At 46.8% G+C, this 17,767-nt stretch overlaps 1 protein-coding gene across 1 annotated transcript in view; it reads left to right on the top strand.

Moving 5' to 3' along the window:
• sdc3 (syndecan 3) overlaps positions 1–17,767 on the top strand; it is a 130,648-nt gene that overhangs the window by 81,281 nt on the left and 31,600 nt on the right. The window contains 1 exon segment of the mRNA XM_084311749.1: positions 15,546–15,639. Coding sequence (XP_084167875.1) covers positions 15,546–15,639 — 94 coding nt within the window.

The raw sequence follows: 17,767 nt of genomic DNA, 5'->3' as shown, positions 1-17,767 counted from the left end.
CCTCCCCAACCTGTGAGAGAGGCGTCGGTGAAAACCGTGACGTGGGAGCCACTGCTGCCCATGGGGACCCCAGCGGAGAGGATACCCAGCCTCCCCCAGTGGGCGAGATCCCCCCATATCGACAAAGGAACCATCAACCGTCTCCCTTTGCCCCACACCGGATCTATTCTCAAAGAGAGAAACCACCTCTGTATCCGCCTCATAAAGAGGAGGCCAAGAGGAACCACCGTGTGGGCCGCCGACATAAGGCCCAGCAGACGCATCACCTGCAGCGCCGTAACCGTCCCTCCCAGACGGAAACCCCCGAGCGCGTGACGGAGATCCCCCCGACGCTGCTCCGAGAGGGTCGCAAGCATGGGCTTCGACCTCAATGTCAAGCCCAAGTACTCCACCTGTTGACTGGGAAGAGGGGTACTCTTCTTCCAATTCACAGCAAAACCCAGGCTGGTGAGGAATTCCACCACCAGTCGAGTATGAGACCTGGCAACCTCCTCTGAACGGCTGAGGAGCAGAATGTCGTCGAGATAGAACAGAACTCGTATCCCCCGACGACGTAAAGGCCCCAGAGCAGCCGCCACGCACTTGGTGAATGTGCGGGGAGCCAGAGAATAACCGAACGGCATTCTGTGGTACTCGTACGCTACGCCCTGAAACAGGAACCGTAGGAACTTCCTGTGAGGAGGGAAAATGGGTATGTGAAAATACGCATCCTTCAGGTCTATGGAGGTGAACCAGTCCCCCCTCCTGACAGCAAGCAGAAGGAGTCGGACGGTCAACATCCTGAACGGTCTCACTACAATCAACCGATTGAACATGGACAGATTCAGTATAGGTCTGACCCCCCCAGTTTTCTTGGGCACCAGAAAATAACGGGAGTAGACGCCTGACATTGCGTCCTCTCTCGGGACCACAACGACGGCCTGCTTCGCCAACAGAGATTGGATCTCGTCGGCCAGGGCTGTCACCGCGCCCGACCCTAACAATAGGGTCGGCACCAAACCTGAGAACGGAGGATGGGGCCGCGCAAACTGCAAAACCAGCCCCGCCTCTAACGTTCTCCTCATCCACCGATTCAAGGGACATTCCCGTCGCCATATGTGAATATAATCCCACAGCGCCCCCGCCGTCAACTGACGCTGGGCCGCAAGGAACAGCAGATAATTGGCCCGGTCCCCCCCGTCGTGCAAAGCACCCAAGGGGGGACCCCGACAGAAAGGGCCGGTTTGATACGGGAGGAGCGGTCATCAAACTTGTGGACACACACTCACCCCCTGAACACCCCTCCAGCACACGCTGAGGAGCCGTTCCGCAGCCAGACACGCAAGGCCTGAGGACCCCATGGGCTCCTACACGCCGAAGCCCTGCAGTGATATTGCTACCACTCAAATCACGCCAGCCTCTCCTTTGCAGACCACTGCCGGTTTGACGGGAGTGGGAGGCAACAGCGCGATACCCCGCCTGGCGAGGGCGAAGCCGGGGTAACCCCTGCTGAGCATTCAACAGAAGAGGCACCGAGTCCCCCTGCTGACCACTGGAGCTAGTGGCAGCTGTAACACCAGGTTCCACCCACCCACAACCTGCGGTGTAGGAACCACGCGACGACGGAACATTCTCACGGACAGACCCAGGCTCAGCCATCAACTGGGTGTCAGCCCCTGTCTCCATGAGAAGTGAAGAATGGGGCCGCATACGCTTCAAAGAAGGTTCGCGGCCCGCAGCCAAAGGAGAACACTCAGAGCCCCGCTTCTGAGGGTAACAGAAAGCGGACTGAACGGGGAGCGGGCTGCTCGCGGCAAAATGACGACGGGGTGGTTTACCAACCCCGAAATCACCCAAAATGGCAGATCCCTCGGCCGCCAAGACTGTCGGCCTTGCGAAACCCTGTCGATTCTCCAACCAGGGCACCACTGGCGGGGGAAACATGGCCGCCTGTCGAGGATCTCGCCACAGTCGTTGACGAGACCGTGCTCCCACCCCTGGCTGCACAGCGTGAGGCGGTGTAGGACCCGAATCAAAAACCGCCTGCGCCTCCACAGAACGCCCAAAAAGACTATCTGTGGAAAAAGGAGTCGTGAGGAGAGAAAACCTATCCTCTTCCCCAAGAGGAGACTGCTCCAACCAAACATGCCTAACAACCAAAGTCGATAGCATCCGAATCCTCCCCGCAGTTATAGCTTGCGACTGAGTCAAGATCTCTATAACACCACAAACATGAATCACGTTCATAGTGTCGGTTGGACCCAAAGACCTACAACCCGACGCCATCTTGGATAGGAAAGTAGCCAGCTGAGCCACAACACTGGCCGCCGCTAAATGCCATCCTGCAGCAGTATACCACTCATTCGTCCATACTGCCACCCTCAGAGCCGACATGCTATCAAGCAACGGCCGGGCGGAACGTCGTTCATCCCCGCCTGGGCACAAAAAAGAAGCTACCTGGCTACTTAGCCAAGGTACCCCCGGGCTGCACCCCGTCGTCAGCCCCTTCACCCGCAAAAAAGGTAAATAGAGCTCAGCGAACCCCCCCACACCCACCACCGACTGACCTTCATCAATGAAGCTGGCAAGAGGAGGGAAAAGCGGAATCCCGCGGCGGGGATTATTAGACATTCCAGCGTCAACATCAGCATTAGCAGAAGAAGCAGCAGTAGCATTAGCATTAGCAGTAGCATTAGCATTAGCGTCAACAGCATGTTCCAGGATCGCCAAGACATCGCCCACTACAGTGGAACGATCGCCAAGCCGCCCCGGCCCTGGTGCCGAAACATACTCCACAGCACGACCAACACCGACATTGACGCCTACTGACACAGACCTCACCTTTGTACAAGCCGACCCGTTAGCCAAACCTTGTACGCTGCCCCTCGGTCCGTCGCCGTCAGCCGAGGAACCACCAGCATAGGTCTCATGTGTCGCCGAAACAAGCTCCAGAGAATCCAGGGAAAAACAACTCTCCGGTAAGCCCTCAACATTATTAATCTTCCTTAATCTTTTCATTCCGCTAGCTCGTATGGTGCACGCATCCAATACGCTGGGACGAAAATAGAGGAAGGGTGTTTCATGACCAGAGTCATGGTTATATGGGTGGTGCCACCATAAGGGGCGGGGCCCCATACAGGTGGGGTGCATGTGTTTTTTATTCGTGGGAGATACATTAGGTATCACAGGAGATAGAAGTATCTCGTAAGGCTCAGAGCGGGACGCGATGCAATACGAAATATAACCTTCTGTAGTGTGGTAGTGAAAGGTTAACCTTCTGTAGTGTGGTAGTGAAAGGTTAACCTTCTGTAGTGTGGTAGTGAAAGGTTAACCCGTCTGTAGTGTGGTAGTGAAAGGTTAACCTTCTGTAGTGTGGTAGTGAACGGTTAACCTTCTGTAGTGTGGTAGTGAAAGGTTAACCGTCTGTAGTGTGGTAGTGAAAGGTTAACCTTCTGTAGTGTGGTAGTGAAAGGTTAACCTTCTGTAGTGTGGTAGTGAGAGGTTAACCTTCTGTAGTGTGGTAGTGAAAGGGTTAACCTTCTGTAGTGTGGTAGTGAAAGGTTAACCTTCTGTAGTGTGGTAGTGAAAGGGTTAACCGTCTGTAGTGTGGTAGTGAAAGGTTAACCTTCTGTAGTGTGGTAGTGAACGGTTAACCTTCTGTAGTGTGGTAGTGAAAGGTTAACCTTCTGTAGTGTGGTAGTGAAAGGTTAACCCTCTGTAGGGTGATAGTGAAAGGTTAACCTTCTGTAGTGTGGTAGTGAAAGGTTAACCTTCTGTAGTGTGGTAGTGAAAGGTTAACCTTCTGTAGTGTGGTAGTGAAAGGTTAACCTTCTGTAGTGTGGTAGTGAAAGGTTAACCTTCTGTAGTGTGGTAGTGAAAGGTTAACCTTCTGTAGTGTGGTAGTGAAAGGTTAACCGTCTGTAGTGTGGTAGTGAAAGGGTTAACCATTTGGTAGTGTGGTAGTGAAAGGGTTAAAGTACAAAAGTGATACCACGGCAGTACACAGCTTTTACCACGGGGCCCACCGTGCGGTAAATGTTTTTTTAACCTTTACCACGATAAACCTGAAAATACCATCAAACCGACCAGGATCCTTTCATGTGAAAGAGGCACGCTGTCCACAGAGTCGCGACTCAGCCTCGGGTCGTTTTCCATTTCACCAGGTCCATTCTACTACAGTCTCCGCCGCTCTGCTTACTGTGGATGTGATGGACTGAGACACAATGTGCTCAGGTTTCTAGATTCCATTATGCTTTTTATTGGCTCTTTTAAAGGCATTGGGTTTCCTCCTGTCTGGAGCCCGGGAGAGGAGGGCTCCAGCGCTGCAATTAGCATCACAACAAGCTATAGCGAAAGAGGCCTCTACGCTCCCGGGCCTCGGGAGCTGGTCTGAAGATCTTTAGAGGAGATGGGACTGTTTTTGGTGACGCCTTCGTTGTGGGTTTGCCGGTTTGGACTGTTTTCTGTTACCTGAGGGCGAAATTGAGCGCTCGGTCACGCATTCCAAAAGGACACGTCCGCCGTTAAAAAGTTTGGCCTGAGGCGTTTCTTCACATGTAGGCCTGCTATTAGTCAAACAAAACGTACCATCTTCTCCAGAGTCAGACAGGAAGATAGATACCGTAATTCCTCTAATAGTAACCGGTATTCAATTAAAAACCGGGTCTCTATTAATGACCGGGTGCGCTGTTGAGCTAAGCAATTATAAGCCGGCCTCCTAATACAAGCCGGGTTTCATGTATATTAGAGGAATTACGCTATTTCCCTCAACGGATTTACCATAGGCAATATATTTTGTTATTGTTGTTATATGCTGGCCTGGCTGTGCAGTAAATACCATATAATGGTATGGTGTTAATGTTTACCAAGAGAGTAAGCCTACCTCAGAACTGTATAAAATGAAGTTATTATTATTATTATTATTATACCAGTATTGTGATTGCACTATTTTACTTTATTTAACTTTTTTTGACCACCTGTAATTGCACTGTTTACTACCGTATTTCATACAGTACTTGGTTTCAATAAATGAACCCAGTACATTTTACTGGGTTCAAACTGACACAAAATGTTGATTTATTCATTATGATCCGTTTGAAAATTTGAAATATAGGCCTCTCTCTTATACATGCCTCCTCCTAATACAAGCCTGGTATCCGCTACAGTTGAAACAAATACAAGCCGGGGTTACTATTAGAGGAATTACGGTAGATACATATAGATAGATAGATAGATAGATAGATAGATAGATAGATAGATAGATAGATAGATAGATAGATAGATAGATAGATAGATAGATAGATAGATAGATAGATAGATAGATAGATAGATAGGCTGTCAAAGTTAACGCATTATCAACTGTGTTGAATACATATTCTCTGTACAGCCTTGACTAGTTAATATAGTTTAACTAGTATACAGCTCAGACACTAGGGCGACACTGGCCTTGTCTCCAGTTCTTGTGTGAGACACAACAAAGCCCTAGAGACCCATCTTTTGTTTTCATTTTCTCACTAGGGCATTTTGTTTACATTTCTTGTCAGATCTGTTATTAATTTGTCATCTTTTGACGTCATGTCAACTTTGTACTTGCTGGTAGGTCTGACCAGAGCTCTTTGTCACTTTCTGGTCAGACGCTTGTGTGTCTCTGATTATAAACGGATCATACTCTTTCTGTGGCCATAGAAACAGATAATAAACTATGTTCTATTTTTACACAATTTGACTAATTTGAATTTCTAACAGTTCACTGTCATGGCTGATTTAAAATATCCCACAACAATACTAAAAGGTGTAGTCATCTGTAAACATCTGTTTGTTCTCCTGCATGGTATTTTGGAGCGACTCCTCTTGTACAGTACAGCATTTCTTTGTATTTTCGGTGGGAACCAGTGGGTCTTTGTGTGTCTGCTAATAGTAATGTTGGCTACAGAATGAACCCCACGCGTCTCTCAGGTGGTTCTAGTCACAGACTGTGCCCCGTTGAAAAGCAACATCCCGTCGGAATGAGGTCAGGAGAGAGAGATGAACGAGAGGGAAAAGAGATTAACCTCCGGAGCTCAAGAGCTTCACCTTGACTGACCAGCACCCTTATCCTCCTGACACACAGCGCTCACGCAGGACGCCTATTCTTTAATCCCAGCCGAAGAGTGCTGCCGAGTGCTTCCGCGTTTTCCCTGATTGGCCGCGACACGCCCCGCGGCAGCGGCGGAGCGGAGCGGCAGAGCTTGCGGCATTATGTAGCCGTAATCCCCACTGTTTTTCCATCGACGCTTAGCTCAACTGGTACGCCGCCGTGCTGTGGAGCCTGCGGTGCGGTTGGTCACAAGTTCGAATCACTTCATTTTCACTTTCAATTTTTTTTTACGTTTATCATCTCTTGCTATAAACGTGCATTCAGGGAGCGAAATTAACTTTATGACTCACCGGCCAGTGGCGGGTAGATGGGAAGAGTCTACCCGCCAAGCATATTTCTTACCTGCCAATATATATTTTATATATACAATTTTTTTTTAAATAAAATATATATTATATAATCATACTTGTAGTTGTATTATCTGCGAGACATCGCCACCACGCAATAAGTCAAAATGCTTGCTATCTGCAAACAGCTCCACTGTCTGTTTTGGCTGTGTTGCTCTTCTAGAAAAATAATCCTTTCAGGGTTGCCTATTGAAATACTGTACACTTTCCTGATTAATTGAAATGGGGGACCCTGATGTAAACAAGACGAAAGTCTTTCTCTGGTCTGCATCCCCTTAACAATTGTGTGTATTGAGCTGTACTGTATTGTACCCATTCTGCAATCTGTTAATAAAGTTTTCAATCAATCAATCAATCAATCAATCACACCTCCAGTACAGAAACATTGTTTGAGTTTGCGTGTCAGGTAGACCATTGATTGACAGTCGAGTCTGCCAATTACATCACATTGCTTGCACTCCGGTGCTGCAGCTGGACCCATTGCCCACCTCTGCTGTTGATAACGCTAGCCAAGTTATTATACACACAGATACACAGTGGGCCAGTGACTTTGGTGTAGGGGTGTAACAATGCATCGATCCTAAGGGGGAAATTCAACTGCATCGATTTGAAAATGTTAGAATAGATTATCGCAATTTTAATGTGTACACGTTATGTTATTGTCATGTCCGTTACAGCCAACACACCGACATACGCTACTGCATCAACGTTATGATTAACAAAGCAAGGCATTCGTTTTGTTGCATTAACGTTATATTACTATTGCTATAGATAAATCTAGGTGTTCTAAAATCTATTGCTATTGGTAAGAGAGACTATAATAAGTTGGTGTCTCGGAAAACGAGAGCCCTGATCGCGGAGTTTCAGGAAGTAAACAAGAAAAATGAGAGCTTCCGATTGGTCATTTGCTTTATTTCCCATGAAACCAGTCACTTCACTCTACTGTGATTGGACCGTTGGCTTGAGTGCAATGTGGGACTTGTAGTTTTTTAACGATCTCGCAGTGGAGGAAAAAAAAGACGAGAGAGGCTATAATCTGTATTCGCACAGCGTGCGCGTAATTGATTTTTACCGTTCGCATACAAATATTTTTAGGGGCCTGCTTATGAACTACACGTCTACACGCCACACGGCGGGCAGCCCTCTAAGTGTCATGCGCCAAAGGTAAAAACAGACCGCCCCTGGCGGGCGGCGGGCTTTAGTTTCGGTCCCTGCGTGCATTCTTTCGCTGGTTAAGTTTAGGCATTCTTTCGGAGTTGGTTAAGGTTAGGGTTAAGTTAAGGTTAGGGAGGGTTAAGGTTAGGCATTATTTCGGAGTTGGTTAAGGTTAGGGTTTGTCGCAGAGAATGCCTGTCTGTCTTTCTTGACGTGGAGGATGCAGCCTATTTCCGCACTGCCGCTCTCTCGCGCTGCCGCGGTCACATGGGCGTCATGGCCAATCAGAGAAACGCGACGCACTCTTCGGCTGGGATTAATATAGACGCACCCAGGACAGCACCCTTATCCTCCTCTGACACTCCACGGTAATAGGCAACATTTAACCCTTTCACTACCACACTACAGAAGGTTAACCCTTTCACTACCACACTACAGAAGGTTAACCCTTTCACTACCACACTACAGAAGGTTAACCCTTCACTACCACACTACAGACGTTTAACCTTTCACTACCACACTACAGAAGGTTAACCCTTTCACTACCACACTACAGACTGTTAACCCTTTCACTACCACACTACAGAAGGTTAACCTTTCACTACCACACTACAGACTGTTAACCCTTTCACTACCACACTACAGACGGTTAACCCTTTCACTACCACACTACAGAAGGTTACCCTTTCACTACCACACTACAGACTGTTAACCCTTTCATTACCACACTACAGACGCTTAACCCTTTCACTACCACACTACAGACGGTTAACCCTTTCACTACCACACTACAGAAGGTTAACCCTTTCACTACCACACTACAGAAGGTTAAGGGAAAAAAGATCACAAGGCAGGGCTTCATCAATGGCCAAATAAATACTGCATGACATTGACCCGTGATATTCACTCTAGTCTGGGAGCCATTACTCCTAGCCCCCCCCCCACACACACACACACACACACACACACACACACACACACACACACACACACACACACACACACACACACACACACAAGGCAGCTGAGTTCACCACTTAACAAAGGGCTTCATTGTAAAACCCAGCCTTGGTGCATATGGACACGCCTGCATAGATACACACGCACGCGCGCGCACACACACACACACACACACTCGCACACATACAAACTAGATTTTCAAGATTGGAAAGACCTCATCCTATGTGTGTGTGTCGACATGTGTGCAAGCTCCCATGCATACATACGTACAGTATGTTTGTGTCGGTGTGTGTGTGTGTGTGCATGGTATGTGTGTGTGTGCATGGTATGTGTGTGTGTGCATGGTATGTGTGTGTGTGTGTGTTGACTGCTTGCAGGAAGACAGATAACAATAGGAAGTGGGTTTTCTAAACACACAACAGATTTGACTTGGATTTCACAAACACACACACACATACACACATACACACACACATACACACATACACACTAGGGCTGTCCCCGACTAAGGATTTGGATGGTCGACTACGATTGGCCAAAATTTGCTGTTAGTCTATTGGTCGACTAATGTCTGAAGGAGTCGACTGAAGGCTTCTTGTCCTCTGCAAAAGCATGCAATTGGTCCACTGATGGATACATCTTGTTATACAACGGCATGCAAATTTCTCGATTCTGATTGGCCATTCACACGTCTTTATTGGCAACAATCCACGGTCCTGGGCTCAGGACCCGCCCACAACCAAATCACATAACCCTCCCCGGCTCACTCCGGGAGAAAACAGGATCGCGGACAACAAATGGTTATGTTGAAAGCACCATAACGACTAAATATGAAGCGATTCTGTCAAGGGGAATGTGTTAGTATTTTAAACAATGTTGGATGATGTAATTGATGGGTCTTGACTCAATCTAGAACAAAAGAAAAATCGCGGATTGATTGATAGATTAATTGATTGATTTAAATTTCTTCCTTCCTACTTTCTACTGACTGCAGCGTTCTCTCTCACTCCGACGCTGGCGTACCCACAAACACACACACACACATACACACACACACACACACACACACACACATACACACACACACGCACACACATACTGTGACACACACACACACACACACACGCACACACACACACACACACACACACACTCCTGTCTGCAACAGCGGGGGAGTCAGACTGAGAGAGAAGCAGCGCTGTTTTAAGTGAGCATGGTCTATTGAATTGATTGATTGGTTGATTGCTAATTTTATTACTGTACCCCTGGTTTCCAACTGGTTAAGTTTAGGCTAAAAGAAATAAATAAAAAAATAGGGCGAAGAAAACGTTTTTTTCCTATAGGGCAAAGAAAACGTTTTAATAAATTTTCAATCAATCATTCCAATAATACACAGTTGGATGTGTTAGTTGGTTGGATGCACTTCAAGCTGCTTCCACATGAGGCAACTTCTCTCAATCATTCCAATAATACACAGTTGGATGTGTTAGTTTGGTTGGATGCACTTCAAGCTGCTTCCACATGGAGTTGTGGGAACTACTTTTTCTGGCGGATGGTTTTTTCAATAAATCTTCGATTAATGTGTGTTTATTGTATAGAAATAAGGTTGGATGAATCTGGCAGTTGTATAAAAGCTTTACACCACGTGCAGTCGTGATTTGTGACCAATAAACCATGCCTAGGGGGGTCTAACGACCCTCGGCTGCGCCTCGGGCCTAACAACCACCCCTAGGCATGGTTTATTGGTCACAAACCACTCCTGCGTGTGATGTAATGCTTAAATATTTGTCTAGTCTAGTGTGTTCATTAGACGGGTGAAATCCTCTTTCAGTGCCTCTGTGCCTGTTTTCGTAGGCAGTTAGCCTCTGGTATGTGTGCCATTAGCGTTAGCCACGCTTCTAGGCCTCTTTTCTTTTGGAAAGAATGATAAAAAAATATATATATATATATAATATAATTTTCTTTTTTTTTTGTATTCGACTAGGAGGTTGGCTAGTAGTCGACTATGGCTCCTTTCGACCGATTAGTCGACTAATCGACTAATAGGGGTCAGCCCTAATTAGTCGACTAATAGGGGTCAGCCCTAATACACACACACACACACACACACACACACACACACACACACACACACACACACACACACACACACACACAGGCGGCACGGAGGCGCAGTGGTTAGCACTGTTGCCTCGCAGCCAGAGGGTCGTGGGTTCAAACCCCAGCAGTGGTTAGCACTGTTGCCTCACTGCCAGAAGGTCGTGGGTTCAAACCCCAGCACACCTTTCTGTGTGGGCTTCGTGCCAGAGCTCCGGTTTCAACATGAAAACAGGAGATGAGATAAGATAAGATATTCCTTTATTGATCCCCCTGGGGACCTGCAGGCAGCGTGGGGGAGGGGGGGGAGGGGGGGTACAGTACAGCTACATAGAAGACGTGATACAGGTCATAAAAATATAGTACAGTAGAAAAGTACAAATAAAAATAGGCAGTGTAAAACACTATAACAATATAAATAACTTGAGTATGAATTGGGTATTATTAACCCTTTCACTGCCACACGACAGCCGGTTAACCCTTTCACTGTGACAATACAGAAGGTTAGCCCTTTACTATCACACAACCGACGGCGGTGCTCCATCATTAGCATCATTAGCTCCGCGGATGCGGAGCTAATGATGCTAATGATGGAGCATCGCCGTCGGTTGTGCGATAGTAAAGGGTTAACCTTCTGTCGTGTGGCAGTGAAAGGGTTAATGTGAGCAAGTAGGCAGTGTAAATCAAGGTGCGGATGAGGGTCTGTAATGTATGCCCTCTCAGTTATACTTTGCATTACAATAAATATAGTTACAATAGACACTATTGTATAAGTATATATACTATGAGTAAGTAAGTATACAGTATACAGCAGTGGTGCCCAACCAGTCGATAGCGATCGACAGGTAGATCGCGGGCTGATTTCAAGTAGATCTTGATTAATAAAATTTGATTATTAAATTTTTTTTTTTTTTGTTAAATCAACTCTTCCTCTCCTTGTTAACTACAACAAGCAATGCTGCTTGTTATTTACTCGGCACTGACAGATTTGTGTTCATTATGCTGCTTTTATAAAGCCTCAAATGACGGCTTACAATATACAATTTTGGCTGGTAGCTCTCGGGCTAGGTGGTAAATAAAAAAGTAGATCTTGGTTAAAAAAAGGTTGGCCACCCCTGGTATACAGTATACCTGGTATACTCCCACCCTCTGACGCTGCTCCTGGCTTTGCAACCTGATTGGTCCTCAGGGCCGCAGGGGGGGGGGGGGGGGGGGGCTGCTGCTCCTGGCTTTGCGACCTGATTGGTCCTCAGGGCTGCACTTCATGTGCTAATTTTGTGCCTGTCCCTTTTTCAGCTGTGAAGCACTTTGAGCTGCAATTCTTGTATGAAAGTTGCTATACAAATAAAGTGTATTATTATTATTATTATTATTATTATTATTATTATTATTATTATTATTATTATTATTATTATTATTATTATTATTATTATTATTATTATTATTATTATTATTATTATTATCATGAACCAATCTGACTTAAATTTCACACACATACTGAGCAACTGGGTGGGTGACAGTGGCTCAGGAGGTAGAGCGCTCGTCTGGTAATCGGAAGGTTCCCGGTTCCATTCCGGTTCCTCCTGGCAGTGCGTCGAAGTGTCCTTGAGTTGGCACCCTAGCTGCTCCCGATGAGCAGGTTGGCACCTCGCTCTGCCAGGGTAACTGTGTGGGTGAACGGGTGAATATGAGGCATAAGTTGTAAAGCGCTTTAGATTAAGTTAACAACGCTATATATAAATGCACTCCAGTTACCATTGACATGCTTTTCCACAGAACTAAACTAAAGCTATTCAGGAGGATTCATTTTATAACCCTTTCACCACCACACTACAGACGGTTATCTTCTTGTCTCTCTCTGTAGTGTGGTAGTGAAATGATTAACCTTCTGTAGTGTGGTAGTGAAAGATTAACCTTCTGTAGTGTGGTAGTGAAAGGTTAACCTTCTGTAGTGTGGCAGTGAAAGGATTAACCTTCTGTAGTGTGGTAGTGAAAGGGTTAACCCTTTGTCGTGTGGCAGTGAAAGGTTAACCGTCTGTAGTGTGGTAGTGAAAGGGTTAACCCTTTGTCGTGTGGCAGTGAAAGGGTTAACCTTCTGTAGTGTGGTAGTGAAAAGGTTAACACTTTGTCATGTGGCAGTGAAAGGGTTAACCTTCTGTAGTGTGGTAGTGAAAGGTTAACCGTCTGTAGTGTGGTGGTGAAAGGGTTAACCTTCTGTAGTGTGGTAGTGAAAGTGTTAACCTTCTGTAGTGTGGTAGTGAAAGGGTTAACCCTTTGTCGTGTGGCAGTGAAAGGTTAACCGTCTGTAGTGTGGTAGTGAAAGGGTTAACCTTCTGTAGTGTGGTAGTGAAAGGGTTAACCCTTTGTCGTGTGGCAGTGAAAGGGTTAACCTTCTGTAGTGTGGTAGTGAAAGGGTTAACCTTCTGTAGTGTGGTAGTGAAAGGTTAACCGTCTGTAGTGTGGTGGTGAAAGGGTTAACCTTCTGTAGTGTGGTAGTGAAAGTGTTAACCTTCTGTAGTGTGGTGGTGAAAGGGTTAACCTTCTGTAGTGTGGTAGTGAAAGGGTTAACCTTCTGTAGTGTGGTAGTGAAAGGGTTAACCTTCTGTAGTGTGGTAGTGAAAGGGTTAACCTTCTGTAGTGTGGTGGTGAAAGGGTTAACCTTCTGTAGTGTGGTAGTGAAAGGGTTAACCTTCTGTAGTGTGGTAGTGAAAGGGTTAACCTTCTGTAGTGTGGTAGTGAAAGGGTTAACCTTCTGTAGTATGTATGTAGCGTGGGACCAGCCTCTCATTAAGCCCCGCCTCCTGTGGAGCCAGGCTGACGGACAGGGAGATGTTACACAACGCATCCTGCACACTAGTAATGGCACCTCGCTCGCCCCGATCCCATACCGGCCACTCAGTCTTCTGTGTGCGTGTGGGAGAGAGAGAGAGACTGTGTGTGTGTGTGTGTCTTTGTTTGTTTGAATTTATGAGTGGTGTGTGTGTGTGTGTATATAGGTGTATATGTGTGTCTGTCTTATGTCTGTGTGTTTGAGTTGAGTGTTGTGTGTGTGTGTCTCTGTGTGTATAGGTGTATCTGAGTGTTTGCATAATATATACTGACTGTATACTATGTGTGTGTGTGTGTGTGTGTGTGTGTGTGTGTGTGTGTGTGTGTGTGTGTGTGTGTGTGTGTGTGTGTGTGTGTGTGTGTGTGTGTGTGTGTGTATCATGGCTCTGTGAGGCTGTGTGTCAGTGCATTGTATGTGTGTCTGTGTGTGTGTGGTGTGTGTGTGTGTGTGTGTGTGTGTGTGTGTGTGTATCATGGCTCTGTGAGGCTGTGTGTCAGTGCATTGTATGTGTGTGTGTGTATGTGGTGTGTGTGTGTGTGTGTGTCTGTGTGGTGTGTGTGTCTGTGTGGTGTGTGTGTGTGTGTGTGTGTGTCTGTGTGTGTGTGTATCATGGCTCTGTACAGCTGTGTCAGTGCAGTGTGTGTGTGTGTGTGTGCAGGGAGCGAAATTAACTTTTTGACTCACCGGCCAGTGGCGGGTAGATGGGAAGAATCTACCCGCCAAGCATATTTCTTACCCGCCAACTTTTTTTTGATAACATTTTTTTTTATTATTATTTTATATATATTTTTTTTTAATAAAATATATATATTATATAATCATACTTGTGGTTGTGTTATATGCGAGACATCGCCACCTCGCTGTCTGCAAACAGCTCCACTGTCTGTGTGTATACTCGAGTGGCCTCCAGCTCCAGCAAGGATTCTCCGGGGGTGCAGCTGGACCCTAAACGCTACATTCAGCATGCAAAAGAATTCTCCGGCGCTGCACCTGGACCCTAGTCAGCAGCCCTCACTCATGCGATGTAAACCAGGGACTCGAATACGCATGTTGTTGTAGGACATTGATGCCAAGAGCTATCTGTAGCTACTGCTGGATGGCGTTGGGACAACGCCTCAGTGAACTATTTAGTTTACTGCGACATTTCGTAGTGACTAGTTACCTAGCCAACGGAGGTATTATGCAGCACTGGACTATTGCTGGAGGATTTATTGATGTCGGGAGCTATCCGTAGCTAGCCGGCTGGATAACGTTACACAATGCCTCGTGTATTAAACTAAGTGAATAGTTGACTGGGTCATTTTGTAACGGTAGCTAACGTTATCTCACGAAGGTCCCACACTGACTAGACTAACGTCACGGTGAGGCAATAGCCTCTGTTTACATGCAGGCATACAGGGGTAGGAGCAGCAGTGCTAAGTGCTAACTAACGTCACGGTGACTCGGAGGCAATAGCCTCTGTTTACATGCAGCATACAGAAACAGGTGGGGAGGGGGTAGCAGCAGCAGTGCGCGGTGCGCGCTTCATGTCTGCTGAGACAGCGAGTGAGAACTCCGCTAAAGAATTTGATCATGATTTTCGGTTTTCACATGACTATTTGATTGAGTGCCACACGGCGCTCAGACGTCTCAGTGGGAGGCGCCAAACGTAAAAACTGAGCGCAAATGGCGGGTGGCGCTCTCTAGTTTCGGTCCCTGTGTGTGTGTGTGTGTGAACTAGAGTAATTGTACGAGTGCTGCATCTGACAAAGTGGTCTCTCTTTCAAATGAAATGACAAATGTCTCAGTCATCACGACCAACATGTGTCTAACCATCTCTGTTTCTTTCCTCTCCTTCTGTCTCTGTCTCTCTCTCTCTCTCTCTCTCTCCCTCTCCCTCTCCCTCTCTCTCTCTCCCTCTCCCTCTCCCTCTCCCTCTCCCTCTCCCTCTCCCTCTCTCTCTCTCTCTCCCTCTCCCTCTCTCTCTCTCTCTCTCCCTCTCCCTCTCCCTCTCCCTCTCCCTCTCCCTCTCTCTCTCTCCCTCTCTCTCTCTCCCTCCCAGGGGCAGACTTGGTCGCCCTCAGTAGATGATGAAGGCTCCTCGAGGGATGAATTCTACGATGACGAGGACCTCTTCTCAGGCTCCGGCTCCGGCTGTAAGTGCAGTGTTTTATTCTGCTGCGTTGATACCCCCAAACATACCCCTCAAACATACCCCCCCCCCAACACACACACACAAACACACACCCCAACACACACACACACACACACACTAGAGCTGTCCCCGAAGCCTGTTTTTGGGATTCGAACTTCGCCAAGGTTGGAACCATCGTTTTTAATCATGCAAAAAATGTGCTCCTAAATCATTTGTCTGGTTCAGTATTGTCGAGTCTTGACTTTAGGCACATTATGCGCATATTGCTGCGGTTATTAAGAGTAGTAGTACCTACATACTGGTCACGGGAGGCTTCAATGACGTTTGGATGGTAATCCATTTTGTGAATACATTTGTTGAAACAACATCTTCGTTGGCCGACGGCTCCTGCTATCTTAACGTCGGCCAGCTAAGCGTGTTAGTCTGACTTAATTAACATGCATAACATACCTGTGTAACGTTAAGTAACTTGTGTTCCGCTGGGAAAGTTCAGCATCACTGCATACACTTGGTTTAATCCAAACGTCCATTCGGAGGTGTTATTATGAAATAAGACGGGTGATTGTGAGTCACTCAACTGTCTCTTTTTTGCATGATTGATTCATTTCCTGATAACGTATGACGGTGACCCCCCTCCTCATCATCCTGACTAGACTGTTGTGTCTGTGTTCGCGCGTGACCTTCGAATGATTGTAAAGACAACATAGTACTGTGATATTCTGATATATATCACATTCTGATATATATGTTTCGTGTTTTTTTTTAAAGCGGAGGTTCGAACCCATTAATTAAGATTTGAATGCCAGCCCTAACACACACACACACACACACACACACACACACACACACACACACACACACACACACACACACACACACACACACACACACACACACACACACACACACAGACAGACACACACTGAGCTCAATTAACAAAACAATTGAGTTCACAGGTATTTACACTATTTCATTCAGAGACTGAACACACATGCACAGGCGCGCGCACACACACACACACACACACACACACACACACACACACACACACACACACACACACTCGCACAACAAGACAAGTCTAGGACCCATGCCCAGATTCCCTCAGATTAAGTGATCTTATTCGCTGTAATCTGATTTACTGGCTGCCTGCAGATCAGATGATCATGCGCACAGTGTGTGTGTGTGTGTGTGTGTGTGTGTGTGTGTGTGTGTGTGTGTGTGTGTGTGTGTGTGTGTGTGTGTGTGCCACCTGGCTGCAAATGTAGCCTAATGTGTGTGTGTTACCTCATTAAAGGGTAAGTCTGGTATTTCCATAATCTGGGGTCTAAATGACTAATAGTGACATTTTCTTTTTTAATTGGTCCAGTATTGAGGGAGATGGCTTCAGCCGGCAGCTGTGAAATGGGACAATTGTTCACGTCAAACGTCAAACAGCTCAGACTGTTATGATACGTGTCTGAAGAGTCTTGTATCCCAGTCTGTGGAGCGCTCTCCCTGACCATCTGAGAGCGCCACAGACCGTGGATGCTTTTAAAAAGGGCCTCAAAACTCATCTTTTTAATATATAACCTTTCTTATTTTATGTTCTTTTACTTTTTTACTAGTTTTAGCCCTTCTTATTTTATGTTCTTTTACTCTTGTTTTAGTCCTTATTTTTATTTTTTTTATTGATCTTTTTCCCCCTCCATTTTCCTCCGATTTTCTCCCATCCCAATGTTAGTCGTATGCCAATTCCCAATCCCCTTCCTGGTCGCTGCGCACTTACCCCCCACAGTCGGTCTGGGAGAGTGGAGGCTATCACGTGCTTCCTTCCGACACACGTCCAGCCAATCAACCGCTTCTTTTCACCTGGCAGCGCGGATCCTCCCTGAGAGGGCGTAGCGTGTGGAAGGATCACACTATCCCACTCAGGTCCTATCCGCGCTTAGCAGGCGCCCCGACCGAACTGTAGGAGTCGCTGTTTACAACGACCCGGACCCACCCCGCCAGTGTGAACGGCCAGCCAAGCTGGTGACAACCCCGGAGCTGTGAGCTGGATTCGAACAGGTGAATCCAGCTCACAGCTCCGGGGTTGGTGACGAACGCAATCTCCGCTCGGCCACCTAACCGCCCTGTTTTAGTCCTTA

Source organism: Notolepis coatsorum, assembly GCF_963971535.1.
Source record: "Notolepis coatsorum genome assembly, chromosome: 4".
Taxonomy (NCBI): domain Eukaryota; kingdom Metazoa; phylum Chordata; class Actinopteri; order Aulopiformes; family Paralepididae; genus Notolepis; species Notolepis coatsorum.
This window is presented reverse-complemented; position numbering and strand designations above follow the sequence as displayed.